Source organism: Sciurus vulgaris (assembly GCF_902686455.1).
Source record: "Sciurus vulgaris genome assembly, chromosome: 9".
Classification (NCBI taxonomy): Eukaryota; Metazoa; Chordata; class Mammalia; order Rodentia; family Sciuridae; genus Sciurus; species Sciurus vulgaris.
Genome location: NC_136469.1, coordinates 81,470,012 through 81,485,007, shown reverse-complemented (window position 1 = coordinate 81,485,007; position 14,996 = coordinate 81,470,012). Strand labels below are relative to the sequence as shown.

Below are 14,996 nucleotides of genomic sequence, written 5' to 3'. Positions count from 1 at the left end.
TACTAGACAAAGGTGCCAAAAATATGCAATGGAGAAAAGATAGCCTCTTCAACAAATGGTGCTGGGAAAACCATATGCAACAGAATGAAATTAAACCCCTGTCTCTCACCCTGCACAAAACTTAACTCAAAATGGATCAAAGATCTTGGAATCAGACCAGAGACCCTGCATCTTATAGAAGAAAAAGTAGGTCCAAATCTTCAACATGTCGGCTTAGGATCAGACTTCCTTGACAGGACTCCCATAGCACAAGAAATAAAAGCAAGAATCAACAACTGGGATAGATTCAAACTAAAAAGCTTTCTCTCAGCAAAGGAAACTATCAGTAATGTGAAGAGAGCGCCTACAGAGTGGGAGAAAATCTTTGCCACTCATGCTTCAGGTAGTGCGCTAATTTCCAGAAACTATAAAGAACTCAAAAAACTCTACACCAAGAATACAAATAATCCAATCAACAAATGGGCTAAGGAAATGTACAGACACTTCACAGAAGGTGTACAAGCAATCAACAGATATATGAAAAAATGTTCAACATCTCTAGTAATAAGAGAAATGCAAATCAAAACTACCCTCAGATTCCATCTCACCCCAGTTAGAATGGCGATTATCAAGAACACAAGCAACAATAGGTGTTGTCGAGGATGTGGGGAAAAAGGTACACTCATACATTGCTGGTGGGGTTGCAAATTAGTGTAGCCACTCTGGAAAGCAGTATGGATATTCCTCAGAAAGCTTGGAATGGAACTACCATTTGACCCAGCTATCCCACTCCTTGGCCTATACCCAAAGGACTTAAAATCAGCATACTGCAGAGATACAACCACATTAATGTTCATAGCTTCTCAATTCACAGTACCCAGATTGTGGAACGAACCTAGATGTCCTTCAATTGATGTATGGATAAAGAAACTGTGGCATATGTATACAACGGAATATTACTCAGCCATAAAGAATGATAAAATTATGGCATTTGCAGGCAAATGGATGAAATTGGAGAATATCATGCTCAGTTAGATAAGCCAATCTCAAGAAACCAAAGGACGAATGATGTCGCTGATAAGCGGATGATGACACAATGTGGGGTGGGAGGGGTTAGTGTTACGCGGTTAGGGTTAGGTTTAGGTTTAGTGTTAAGGAGGGTGGCAAGGTTGGAGGAAGGAAGTACTGTTTAGAGGGAAAAGAGGGGTGGGAGTGGTGGGGGGAAGGGAAAGAATAACAATGAATCAAACAATATTACCCTATGTAAATTTATGATTACACAAATGGTATGCCTTTACTCCATGTAGAAATAGAGAAACAACATGTATCCCATTTGTTTACAATAAAAAAAATAATATTGATGCAAAATTTGGATGACATTATTCTCTGTTTTCTTAGTATTGCTGTTTGTTGAGAAGCCTGATACTATTGTGATTACTTAATTTATGTGCCCTGTTTCTCCAAAGACACTTACAGTTAGAAACTTTCCTATATCTTCAGCATAATGAAATTTCACAACTTATGTCCCTTGATTTGGGTATTTTTGGTAGCCTTTTTTTGTGGTACACTCAGTTTTTTTTTTTCTTTCATTTTTCTCTGTTATTTTTCTGGACTGTTCATTTTCAAAGATGTTTGTCATTCTAGATTATTCTCTTGATTTTCTTTTCATCCTCTTTTTACTTCTTTTAAAAAATTTTACTTTTGTCAGAAGCATTCCTTAACTTTATCTTTCAGTTCTTTTGTAGAATTTTGTATTTTTCCCATTTTGATTTCTAAGAATCCTTTCTCGTTCTTTTGTTAAAATATACCTTGCTCTTATTTGAGGTGTGAATATTTTTATTTTTGTGGATATAAATTTTCAGTTTTTTTGAGGGGGCAGTCTTATTATTGAACACATGACCTCATGCATGGTAGGAAAATGCTCTGCCACATCCCTAGTCCCCTAAATTTTGGTTCTTAAAAATATTTTTTCTTCATGTCTCTAATTCCAGCCAGTGGAAAGCTGAGAAAGGAGGATCACAGGTTTGAGGCCAGCCTGGACAACTTAGCTAGACCTGGATTCAAAATGAAAAATAGAGAGTTGGGGGATGTAACTCAGTAGTAGAGCATCCCTAGGTTCAATCCGTAGCATCATAAAAAATGAAAAAAATTTTCTCTTTTCCTTTAATTGTTTTTTCTGAAAATTTCCTGTTGTTAATGAGCTTTCTTCGTTATGCGAGAAGTTTTCTTCAAATATTTCACTGGCTAAGTTAGTATACTACATGTAATGTAGTACAGATCAGAATGTACCATCTGAATGGGCAGTTTTATTTTAGGAGAAAGGATCCAAAAGCCTGAACTGAGTGCTCTGTTCCTTTTTTCAGATTAATCAGTTAGATAAGTTCCTTTTTCTCCCATGGGGTAGACGTGATTTGGAGGAGCAAAGAATAGGAGAATAAATATTATCCTCCTCTTTTGTAAAAGTCAGTTGTATGTTAAGAATGAAAGCACTTTTGTAAGTGAACCAATGTAATATATATAGTTGGGTATATTGGTTTTGATTATATTGGAATAAAACTGTATAGGTACTAGAAGAATGTGTTATATAGGCAATATAACCCTATAAGCTTTCAGGTACCATTGTTTAAAATCATTTCTGATGAAGTGTAATCATTTTTTTGTCTCTGCAAATTTATAGTTTTCTACTGCTTAATTTGCTAATTTTCAGACATCCAGACCTCCAGAAATCTGTATAGACATTTAAAAAACATTTCTATTTTTCTATGAAAAATTTATGAATAAATTATAAAAATTTATGAATTAAAAAATTTCTGTTTTTAGAACTTGTTCTAAGTTCCTATAAATTCTATATCTGCTAGTTTTTACTTAATAACAAAATATCCCCAAACTCAGTAGCATAAAATAGTCATTTATTATTGCTTATCTATTTGTGGGCCAGCTGTTTTGGATTGAGTGTGATGGACTGTGCTGCTGATTTCAGCTGGCTTGCTCACATGTCAGGTGGCAAACTGGGATAAGTTGAAGTAGCTTTGCTTCACATGTCTCTCACCCTCCTTCTGGCACTAGCAAGCTATTGTGGGGTTAATTTCCTCATAGAGATGATAGAAACATAAGAGGGTGTGTGGAAGCATATGAAGCCTTTTAAGGCCTAGGCTTGGGACTGGGTGTACTGCTACTTCTACTTTTTTCTCTTGGCAGAAGGTAAATCACATGACTGAGCTAAATCAAAGAGCAGGAAATGTTTTCTGCCTATTTTATTGGTAGGCGCAATGAATTACAGGGCAAAGGTTGTCAAAAAAGGGAAGGTTGAAGATTTGAGTCCATCGATGCAATTTACTACAGTTAAAAATGAATAATTTCATTAAAAAATGCATTAAAATTTAAATGGAATTATAGGTTTTACTTGAGGTTTTTAAATTAAGTGATAATAAGTATGTATACTCATAAAAAGGTTAAGAGGTTAGAAAAATGTTAATTTTCTTATTATGATCAGCAGAATTTAACATCTTTTGTTTAGGCGATAATACTTTGGAATATCTGGAAAGATTTGAGATCTATATGCATAAACCTTCAATATGTAATCCTTGATTTCCAAATCCAAGTCTCATTCTTCACTGGTTTTCTTCTGTTACTTAATTTTCAGAAAACTCTGATTTTGAGTAACAGAATTTCTACATTTGAAGTTTAACTCACATGCAATTTTAGTTATTATTAAGGACTTGATTTTTGTGATTCAGGATTTCTACTCCAAAGATCTCGGTTGAGAAGAAAGGGAATTAACATTTGTTTACAGTTAATCCTGCACATTACAACACTGTAAGAGGTGGAATGAATTCAAGGTTATGATTTCTTTAGCTGTGAAGTCATATTTCAAGTTTGTGTATGAACATTAAGAACCCATTTTTCTTCTGGTTTAATTTTTAGATAAAAACAGACTTTTCCTAGTTTAACAATAGATATCTGCCAAGGAATCTGGTAAACAAGGGAATAAAGGAAGTTGCTGCCTATTTAGGTGTGTCTCAATCTTCTGAATAAATTATCCCTGAGTTTTCAGGGACTACCCCACTTTGTTAGGCTGGGGATCTAAGCCAGAGCCTTTATGCATACTAGATAAGTGTTACATCCCCAATCCAGAGATTCATAATTAATTTTTTTTGTTCTTTCCACTTTAAAATTCCAAGAGTAAAGATAAGATAAAGACAAGAGATTGCTATTTTAAATAGTAATAACAAAAGCAACAAGTTTACAAATTATAGTGTCCAACATTCATTTATCCATTCTTGTTGTAAGAAAGTTTCAAGTTAATATAAGCTTTATACCTTTTTAAATTCCCAAATTTGATTTTTATAGAATATTTTCTTTATGAATCACATATTTATTTGTGTTCTTAAAATGTAACAGTGGTTACTATCAATTATCATAGTGATACCGCCGTTTACCGGTGATGAGTTCTGCTCCTTCTAATGTTGAAGATTGAACACTAGAGAAGCACGCCAAGGCAAGCATATTAAGCAGGTTTTATTTAAAGGTAATAATACATACTTCTCCCGGCAGGAAGAAGGGGGCCTTGGCTGATGTTCTAAAGTCCCAAGAAGTGAGCTCACCCTACATCTTTTATAGGTTAAAGTCTCTTTTGTTCTCCAGTTCTCTCCCCTCTTATCTCTCCTTCCTGCCTATGTGACTAGGCCTGGTTTTGCATTAAGTGAGAAGCCATGGGCAGGGGGAGGGCCAAGGTGATTCAGGCAGGTAAGGGCCCAGGGGGCATTAATTAGCAGCTCCTTGTTTGCAGTCCTTGATAAAGGCAGGTGAATTTGGTAATCAATGGGCTCTGGAGATCCTTGACATTCCATTCTTCCAGGGGCAGTCTCCAACTTCCTGAGGCAGATGGCTTCATGGCTTCATTTCCTCGATTTGACCAGATCCCCTATTTCTACACTAACTACCTGTCCTTAATTCTGGCTTCAATAGTATAATAATTTTTTCAGGGCTCAATGGTATATGTATGGCTATTTGATTATAGTCAGTTCCTCAGGTCTGTTATTTCTTAGCTGGATTACAGCATTAGTGTCTTAGTTCATTTCCTCCATTTCTACTCTTTTGATTCCTCTACCCCATAATCAAGTAAATATCTTTAAAAGTCAGATCAGGAAGTTTTGTTGACTGTCAAGATAAAATACAAAATCTGGCTAATCCTTGTCTGACTTATCATTCTCATCTCACCACTGTTCTCTGCTTCCTAGACCGTATCAGCTTTGACTTTTTTAAGTTATTCATAGTCCTCAAGCTCTTTCCCAAGCCTGAGGTGTTTTTTTATATATAACTCACTATTACTAGTCTAGCGTTCTCTTTAATCTCTGCCTCATTAATTCCTAATAGTTGTTAGGTCTCAACATAAATATTACTTCCTTAGAGGAGCCTGACCTGATACCTTCTTCCCATCCTTCTTCACCGTTAAAATTGTTTCCTATATTAAATTCTCTCATGTTTTTATTATATATAATTATGATTATGTATTTGTGTAGTTGTTTATTTCTACCTTTGAACTGTAAATTCCATGATAATATAAACCTTATTTTTTATTTAACACAGTTTACCCAGGATAGCACAGTACTGAATAACTTTTAGTTCACATCAACTGTCATCAATTATAAAGAAAACTGTGATTTCAGATATGTTAAGATGTTAAAAAATGGTCACTAGTATTTATTGGATATTATCTATTTTAAGATGTTCTGATCTTAGAGTTTTAAAATACAAAAAAGTGTTATTAAATCAACACAATTTGATATAGCAACCATTGTTTCATGAAAATTATGACAGCCAATTTCTCATTACCTGAGATCATAAAGACATTTAATTTTTTTGTTTGTGTGGTAGTTTTCATTTATAAAAAAATATGAACATGCCCTTTTTTTCTTAGCCGGGCAGGTAGTGAATCAGATGAATAAGAAACTGCAAACAGGTTTTACAGAACCAGAAGTGTTACAGATATTCTGTGATACCTGTGAAGCTGTTGCAAGGTTGCATCAGTGTAAGACTCCAATAATTCACCGGGATCTGAAGGTAAGAATTTTAAAATACTTACATATAGAGTTATCTGTTCTAGACTTTGGGGTAAAAGTGTTAAAATGTTCTTGGACTATCCTCGTCTAAACTAGGTGTTTTTTGTTTGTTTGTTTTCCCTTCTTTGTAATGTGGGAGATGGAATCCAAGGCCTGCCTCATCTGTGCTAGGCAAGTGCTCTACTTCTGAGCTACATCGCTAGTCCTAACAAGGTTTTATTACTAGCACTGAGATTGGTCTCTCTGTAATACATTTTCTGAGCTCAGGTCAAGGATCCAATGGTAGATTTGAAATTGTGCTTTATTTGACCGTAAGGATTTTTAACAGAAATGCACATGTTCCTATTCTGCAGCTGTTTCTCAGAATAGCTTCTTTTAAAAGGTTTCATTTGAACAAAATCATGAATGTCACTGATATACATTGAGTGTCTTTCCACACTGTTCTCTTTCAGTTTAGTATTCCTTTTATTTTCTGTATTTCATATTAAGCAAGCATCAGGGTGTTTTTAAGAGACACTGGAGTAGACTATAAATATGTCTTTTTTCCCATTTATTTATAATTTACTATTTTCTATGATTTACTGTAACTGGCGATGATTGTCCTTGAGGTCACTTCATTTTACCCTCTTTTGGACTCTTGACTTCTTATATTTGGTACTCGTTTGTTAAATTGAAGAAATAATCTTCCAAGGGGACTGAATATTCTTGGGGATATCATTTAGCTAGGTGATGTCTAGAGATATCATTTAGAACCATAAGTGTCATCTTTGATGCCCCCAGACACAATTACAAGTATCACTCTTCCTGAGTTAGGTGTATAGCTCAAGGTAGAATGATAGCCTAGCACAGGAGAGGGAGGATCTTGGGTTTTATCCCTAGCACTGCAAAATACAAAACTTCTGAAGTGTTTCATGCTTATATATTCCTATTGTTGCACTTTCCCCTCATTCAAGTATGCTCAGATCACCTCAGTGAGTTATGTGCTGAGTCACTTTGTATATAATTGAAGTGTAAGGCTCTTACTATCTGTTCTACCTTTTACTAGCTATTGTACTTTATAAGATTTTGTGTAATTTGCTTATGAATTATGCTTATTGTTTATTGTCTGTCTTCTACTTGAATGTAGCTCCTCGAAGGTAGAGCTTTTCTTTTTCTTCTCAGTGATGAAACTGTACATTCAGAACAGTGTCTGGTACATAGCAGAGTCTTACCAACTGTTTAATGAACGAATGAATCGTGATTCTGACTGATTATACAAAATTTTATAAAAGATGATTATAAAATGCTTTAAAGATAAAAGAGAATAGAAGATGTTGCTTAGAATATAGGTTGTTAATCATGAAAGCATCATCCAAAGAAACTTATGGTAATAGGAGGCAAGTCAAAGTAGTATTGAAATATATTACTTCAGACTTCTGTCCCTTAATTTGGATAACTAGTATAGCTCATCTCAGTTCTTCAGAATATGCAAATGTAATATATACTCTAATGATTTGGTGTGATTTTTTTCTTTTGGTGCTGTCATAGCTCATTAGCCTTTTGCTTACAAAACTGATAGTTTCAGCTGAGTACTGATTTAAAATTTAGAAGACATTATTTTAGTTAATACAATTCTAATCTCCTAGTTAAGACAAATTTGTGTTTCAGTGTAATATTTTAAGTAAAAATGGTACTGCCAATTGAGCCTTCCTATCAGAGTATCCAAAATTTGAAATGCTTCACAATCTGAAATTTTTTGAGCGCTGACATGATGTCACAAGTGGAGTATCATATACCTTACCACATGATAGACTTACAGTCAAATTGCAGGCTGCTTAAAAGTATTATATAAAGTTATAGTCAGACTAAATGTATAAGATGAAACATAAATGAATTTTGGTCTTAGATTTGAGTCTCAGCCCCATATATACATATACATATGCAAATATCTCCAACCCCCCCATCCAAAATCTGAGACTCCTCTGGTTCCAGCCATTTTAGATAAGGGATACTGAACCTTATAGGAATTATTTGAAGATAGAATTTAAGTGTTTTTCATTACTGCTTATCTATAGATAAGCTGAGTTTTTATCAGAAAAGGAGAAAAATTGACGTGCAGTCAAAGGCAGATTTAGGGTTTCTTGACCCCTGCACAAACTATCTTGTAGTGGATAAAGTAATTAATTGTTCTTAGTAAGAGAAGTAATAGACATAGTAAAGTATATTTTTGCTGTGGTTCATTTGTCCTGATAGTTTAAAGTATCTCATTTCTCAACTTAGGTCTCTCTCTCTCTCTCTCTCTCTCTCTCTCTCTCTCTCTCTCTCTCTCTCTATATATATATATATATATATGTGTGTGTGTGTGTGTGTGTGTGTGTGTCTGTGTGTGTGTGTGTCTGTGCATTGTGAGTGATACAGATCTTCCATTTTGAAAGGATTAAAAAAAGATAATTTTGACTTTGAAAATACTAATCATTGATTTTCTTTTATTAAGGTAGAAAATATTTTGTTAAATGATGGTGGAAATTACGTACTTTGTGACTTTGGCAGTGCCACTAATAAATTTCTTAATCCTCAAAAGGATGGAGTTAATGTAGTAGAAGAAGAAATTAAAAAGTAAGTGTTTATTCTCATTATATTTTGTTCCATATCAATTTTGGTTAACTTGAGTCTGTGACCAGCTATGTTAATGCAAATTTTAGATCTTTAATTCATAGATTACTTCAAAATATTTCTATGCCACAGTCATTGATTAATTTACATCTGAAGTGGACAATGGGATATATTTTACCATGGATGTAAATATTTCATTTATATTGTAAACAGATACATAAAGAAACTTGTAAAATAAGCTGTAGTAATTGGTGGAATCATTAAAGGGAATTTTAAATGATTATTGAGTTTAGCTAAATGTTTGTTTTTACTAAACTAAGCAATTTGTATGTGTTAAGAAAAAATTAAGTTATTTGAAAATATGTAAGCTGTTCTTATTTAATGTTAAGAAGATTAACTTGTATGCATTGAAAATTGTATGGAAAAAGTGTTAAGACTGTATCAAGTCTCTTATTTTGTAATGGTGCATTGGAAACTTTCTGGTGAATACGTCATGCATGTTTTACGTTTTCTTGATCCAGTACTTTCCATGGTTTCTAGAGTGTGCAGGAGGACCTTTTTCTAACTTTTCTGTTTTCTAGTTTTGGAAGATGCAACTATTTGTCTTAGATTACAGAAGGCAGAAAGGTCTGTCAGAATAGGAATTTTCTAAGTAGTTGCTTTTTATAAATGGCCTTTCTTTACTTCCTCACAAATTCTCAATTGCTTAAGAGTATCTAGGAGCTATCATTTGTACTGCAGTATTTTGAAATAGTTAAAATTAAACTGATATTACTCTGGTCATTTTTAATAATACTCTGGACTTTTATACTACATATTTCTGCCTAAGAACCTTAGCCTAGGATGATTATGTTAGGTTCCATAAAAACAGACACATTAGTAAACATATAAATGTCATGAAGAACAAAAGAATAATATATTGAAATACTGAATTAATTTATTGGAATATGTATATATCCATATAATTAAACTTTTTTTTTAATCAAAAGATTGGATGACTACTCTAAGACTCCATTCAGATATCTCTAACCTGCTTAGACATTTTATTTCTTGCTTTTGCATTCTGAGGTATAGTTTAGGTTCAGCTGAATTTTGCTGATTGATTCAAATTTTGTGATGAATGGAAAACTTATTTGAAGTTCTTGTGCTTTGGGCTCAGTTGAGTATTAGGCCTTCAATTCATTCAGGTAACCATTCATTTGTTTAGGGCCAATACTGTTCTTGGTGCTGGGGTGTAGTAGTGAACAAAAAAATCTGCTGTTATGCAGTTCCTGTTCTGGGTTCTTTAGTCATTCCTCCATGCTAGTACCATTCAGATTGTCTCATTAGTCAGTGTAATTTGGAAAAAATAAGATGGTAAAGTAGAGTTTTAAGATACTTCTTGTAAAGTAAAATGTAGAAACACACAAAGTGAATCTTGTCATGATATAGGAAGTCCATACTCTGATAATTCTGCCATGAGATTTGAATGGTATTTCATTAAAATGATCTGTTCACAGTGGATTTGGAATTTGTGTATTTGTAAACTTATTTTCAGTGTCTTTTAGTTCTAAACAGTTTATGTTGGCAGTTGGCAGTAGAAGTATACATAGTGTGTGTATTTAGAATAATGACAATTATTACTTTTAAAACAATTATAAAATACTTCAACATTTACTACACATGCAAGGAAGTATATTAGCATCCCTAGAAACAACTCCTTTAAAAATATCAATTAAGTTCTTGAGAGGGTAGAAGTTTTACTTTTAATAGATTAGATAAGGAAACTATTATAGTCAAATTGTATTGTTTCATATAAATTCAAGAGAAATTATTTTTAGTTCTACCAACATTAAGATTTTTTATAATAACAGGAATTAGCCTTTTATATTATTAGAGATTTGTACTTGTTGAATAAGGTGTTTTTAATGAACTTTTAGAAATAGTATCATTTCTACATAATGTTATTGAACTTCAAAGGTTTTTTGTAGTATCTTATAAACAATATTATTATTATTATTATTATTATTTTTGTTTTTAAATTTCACTACTCCATTTCACTTGTTTACTGCCAGGTATACGACTCTGTCATACAGAGCCCCTGAAATGATCAACCTTTATGGAGGGAAACCCATCACTACCAAGGCTGATATCTGGGTAAGGCTAAGAAAGACTGAAATTTGCTCTAACTAAATAAAAAATCTGATTTTAGTTGACTGTTTTCCTCTTGCCTCCAGAAAAGCATTACCTAATGAGCAGAAAAGACTAGTATGCAGGAGAACTTCTTATTCAGGAGAAGAAAAATACTAGAACCTTTTATCTTCTGAATCCTCAGATGGAAAGCTTACATATCAAAAAACAATGAACTTACATATAATGTATCTGTTTATCATAGTAGTTTTTGTATTTAGATTATATATTTAACTTTTTTTGATAGAGTGGAATTTTTAGTTGATCCCAATATAGAAGAGCTGAATATAACTCTTAAGTAATTACAAGATAATTTTTCAGGTTATTTTAGGATCCTTTTAATGGAAGCTGACATGAGAAATTGTTTTTTCTAATTCTAAACATCCCATTTGACTATATTGAAATTATTATTGGTTTCGCTATCTAGATTAAATTATTGAGAAAGATTTTGTTTCTCATAGTTGAACTTTATATTAGAATTGCAACATCTCTTTAGAGTTTAAACTCTTTTTATTTTAAATGTGCATTTATTTAAATTTAATGACTGTTTAGTCGTAATTACCATTAAGGAACCTATTGGGAATAGAAGAATATAATTCTTTGAAATAGTTCTGGGATTTATGAAAAAGGTCAGATTTAATTTGTTTTTAAAGCAGTGTTCATAAAGTAGTCAATTGTAATGTATGAAACCAAGTTATTATCTTCTGGACTTTTCTCCCCTGTTCTTGATTGGAATACCAAACAAAATCTTAAGGGATAGGTATTCTTATAAGGTAACAAAAAAATCATTGATATCTCTTAATTTGTTTACGTAACATATACATTCTTATTAAACAGTTACTCTTATGATTGTTGAATTTTAAGCTATATATATGATTGAAGTAAATTGCGAGTAAGTTCTGTTCAGTTAATGTAATATTGCACTGGCTTATATAATTCAAATTTTGCTTTCCCTGGGATTAACATTTGACTCATTGGATGACTTATATTAAAATTGAGGGTTACGTATAAGGTAGAAAGCAATCAAATTGAATCTTAATTTATATAATGAAAATATTACAAGAAGTAATAGGTGAACTCATTTTTCTTGCAGAATTTGTGACTGTTCAATTTCCACTGATCTCCCTTTGATTTTCATAAGATCTGTCTTCACCTTTCTTTTCCTTTTTCCTCTCTAGCTTACACATATGAGAGAAAACACATGAACCTTGACCTTCTGAGTTTAACTTATTTCACTTAATATAATAGTCTCTAGTTCCATCCATTTTTCTGCGAATGACATAATTTCATTTTCCTTTGTGGCTAAACAATACTCTATCATATATGTATACCACATTTTCTTTATTCATTCATCCATTAATGAACACCTAGACTTGTTCCATAGTTTGGTATTGTGAATTGTACTGCTGTAAACATGGATATGCATGTATCACTATGATATATCTTTAATTCTTCAGGATAAATACCTGGGAGTAGTATAGCTGGGTCACATAGTGGTTCCATGCCTAGTCTTTTGAGGAACTGCCACATTGATTTCCATAGTGGTTATACTAATTTACAGTTTCAACAGTATAAAAGTGTTTCTTCTTCTCTACATCCTCTCCAGCATTTATTATTATATGTATTGTTGATAACTGCCATTCTGAATGGTATGAGATAAATCTCAGTATAGTTTTGATTTGCGTTTCCCTAATTGATAATGATATTGAATATTTTTTCATGTAATTGTTCATGTAATTTTCATGTAATTTTTTCATGTAATTAGAATTTCTTCTTTTGGGAAGTGTCAGTTTTCATTTGCCCATGTATTGATTGGATGATTTGATTTTTTTGGTGTTAAATATTTGAGGTCTTTGTATATTCTAGATATTACTCCTCTGTCAGAAGAGTAGTTAGCAAAGATTTTCTCTCATTCTGTAGTTCTTTCTTCATATTCCTAATTGCTTCCTTTGCTGTGTAGAAGAGGTTTAACTTGATGTCATTCCATTTATTAACTCTTGGCATTATTTCCTGAGCTTTAGAGGTCTCTTTTCTTTCCTTCTCTTGCCTAATTGCTCTGGCTAGAATTTTTAGCATTATATTAAATAGGAGTGATGAGAGTGGACGTTCTTGTATTGTCACAGATTTTAAAGGAAATACTTTCAATATTTTTCCATTTACTCTGAGTTTGGCTTTGGGCTTTTCATAAATCAACTTTATGATGTTGAGGTAGGTTCCTTCTATCCCTACTTTCTTCAATGTGTTTGTCATGAATTGATGCTAAATTTTATCAAAGACCTTCTTTGCATCTATTGAGATGTCTAAGTGATTTTTTCCTTAATTCTACTTGTGTGATGAATTACATTTATTGATTTGCATATATTAAACCATCCTTGCATCTCTGGAATAAAACCAACTTGATCACTTTTTTTAAATATGTTGTTGAACACGATTTACTAATATTAAGTATTTTTGCATCTGAGTTCATCAGGGATATTGTTCTGTAGTTTTCTTTCCTTGATGTTTCCATATCTGGTTTTGATATAAGTAGGATACTGGCTTCATAGAATGAATTTGAAAGTGTTCCATCCCTTTCTATTTAATGGAGTAATTTGAGGAGTATTGATATTATTTCTTCTTTAAAAGTTTTGTAGAATTCAGCTGAGAATCTGTCTGGTTCTAGATTTTCTTTGATGGAAGGGTTTTTATTACTGTTCTATCTCATTACAAGTTTTTGGTCTGTTCAGTTTTTCTGTTTCCTCTTGATTCAGTTTTGGCAGGTTGTATTCATCTAGAAATATGTTCATTTCTTCTACGTTTTCCAATTTATTGGAGTGTAAGTTTTCATCATAGTCTCTAATGATTTGCTGGATTTCTGTGATGTCTGTGATGATTTTTCCTTTTTCATCTCTAATTTTATTAATTTGGGTTTTATTCTCTTTTTCTTTTGGTTAGTTTGGTTAAGGGCTTATCAGTTTTCTCTTCAAAGAACCAACTGTTTGTTTCATTGATCCTTTGTATTGTTTTTTATTCTTGAGTTCATTGATTTTTGGCTTTGATTTAATTATTTCCTTCTACTGGTTTTGGAATTGGTTTGTTCTACTTTTTCAAGGGATTTGAGATACATCATTAGTTTCTGATTTTCTTAGGTAGACATTCGTAGCTATAAACTTTACTCTTGGAACTGCCTTCAGAGTGTCCCAGAGATTTTGGTATGTTTTATCACAATTCTCATTTGAGTCTTAAGAATTTTTTAATTTTTAGTTTTGTTGTGTTGATTTCTGATTTTATTCCATTATGATCTGATAAGATACAGGGAATTATATCAGTTTTTTTTTTTTTTTTTTTTTTTTTTTTTGTATCTGCTAAGAGTTGCTTTGTGGCCTAAAATGTGTTGAACCAATATATTGAAATTTCTAGAGCATTAAGCTTTTTTCATTAGAATATTGTTACTATATTGAAAATGTTTTGTAAGTTAATATTGTTAAATTTACAAAGGTATTTATGTTGCCATCTTCATAGTAGTTATAAAAGATTGTGCACTTGTTACTTAGTTGTGCTTGTCTGGGAAGCTTATTTGCTACTTTATAGGTATAAGGACAGATTTTATGCAATTTGTTAAGAGGAAATGCTTCTTACATTCTTTAATGCAGTTATAATTTTTGGAGCCAGAAATCCCCTTTCCCCCTTTTTAAAAAATATTTCTCAGATTTGAGAGGAGCTGCTATTCTAGACAGAATTTGTGTTAGTTTTGCCTTTATTGTCAGTAAGTAGATTCATTGGTATGATATTTGTGAAATCTTGTAGGCTGTGCACACAGAATCATTCCTTTTTGATATGACAAATATAATTAATATAATATATAATAAACTCCACAGAAATAGAGATCTAATATCTATAGTATGAAATAATGACATAGGTGCCCGTTAAATAATCAATAAAATTAATTGATGGTTGTCAAGTTGTGCTAGCTAACTTGTTTGGAATCCTGGGATATAAAAATCTGTTTTATAATGGATTTTTAAAAATTCTGTTAGAAAGAGCCTTGTACTTTCTAGGTTATATGCTGTAGTTATATGTATATTTTTTCCTTGTGGAAGAAACAGTATATGTAATATAAAAAATGTCTTTTTTTTTTTTTCCCAAAAAGGAACTGGCCATGTCTAATTTTAGTTAAATCATTCACAATCTAGAGCAATTAAACCAACTTGCCAA

At 32.3% G+C, this 14,996-nt stretch overlaps 1 protein-coding gene across 3 annotated transcripts in view; it reads left to right on the top strand.

Annotated features, from left to right (window-relative positions):
- The window catches only part of BMP2K (BMP2 inducible kinase), a 150,844-nt gene that overhangs the window by 56,438 nt on the left and 79,410 nt on the right, over positions 1-14,996 (top strand). For 2 of the 3 annotated variants that reach the window (XM_079152939.1, XM_079152937.1), the window contains exons 4-6: positions 5,900-6,042; positions 8,515-8,636; positions 10,688-10,769. In XM_079152939.1, coding sequence (XP_079009065.1) covers positions 5,900-6,042; positions 8,515-8,636; positions 10,688-10,769 — 347 coding nt within the window. The remainder of the gene's footprint in view (positions 1-5,899; positions 6,043-8,514; positions 8,637-10,687; positions 10,770-14,996) is intronic. The other variant, XM_079152938.1, reaches the window with a different exon arrangement.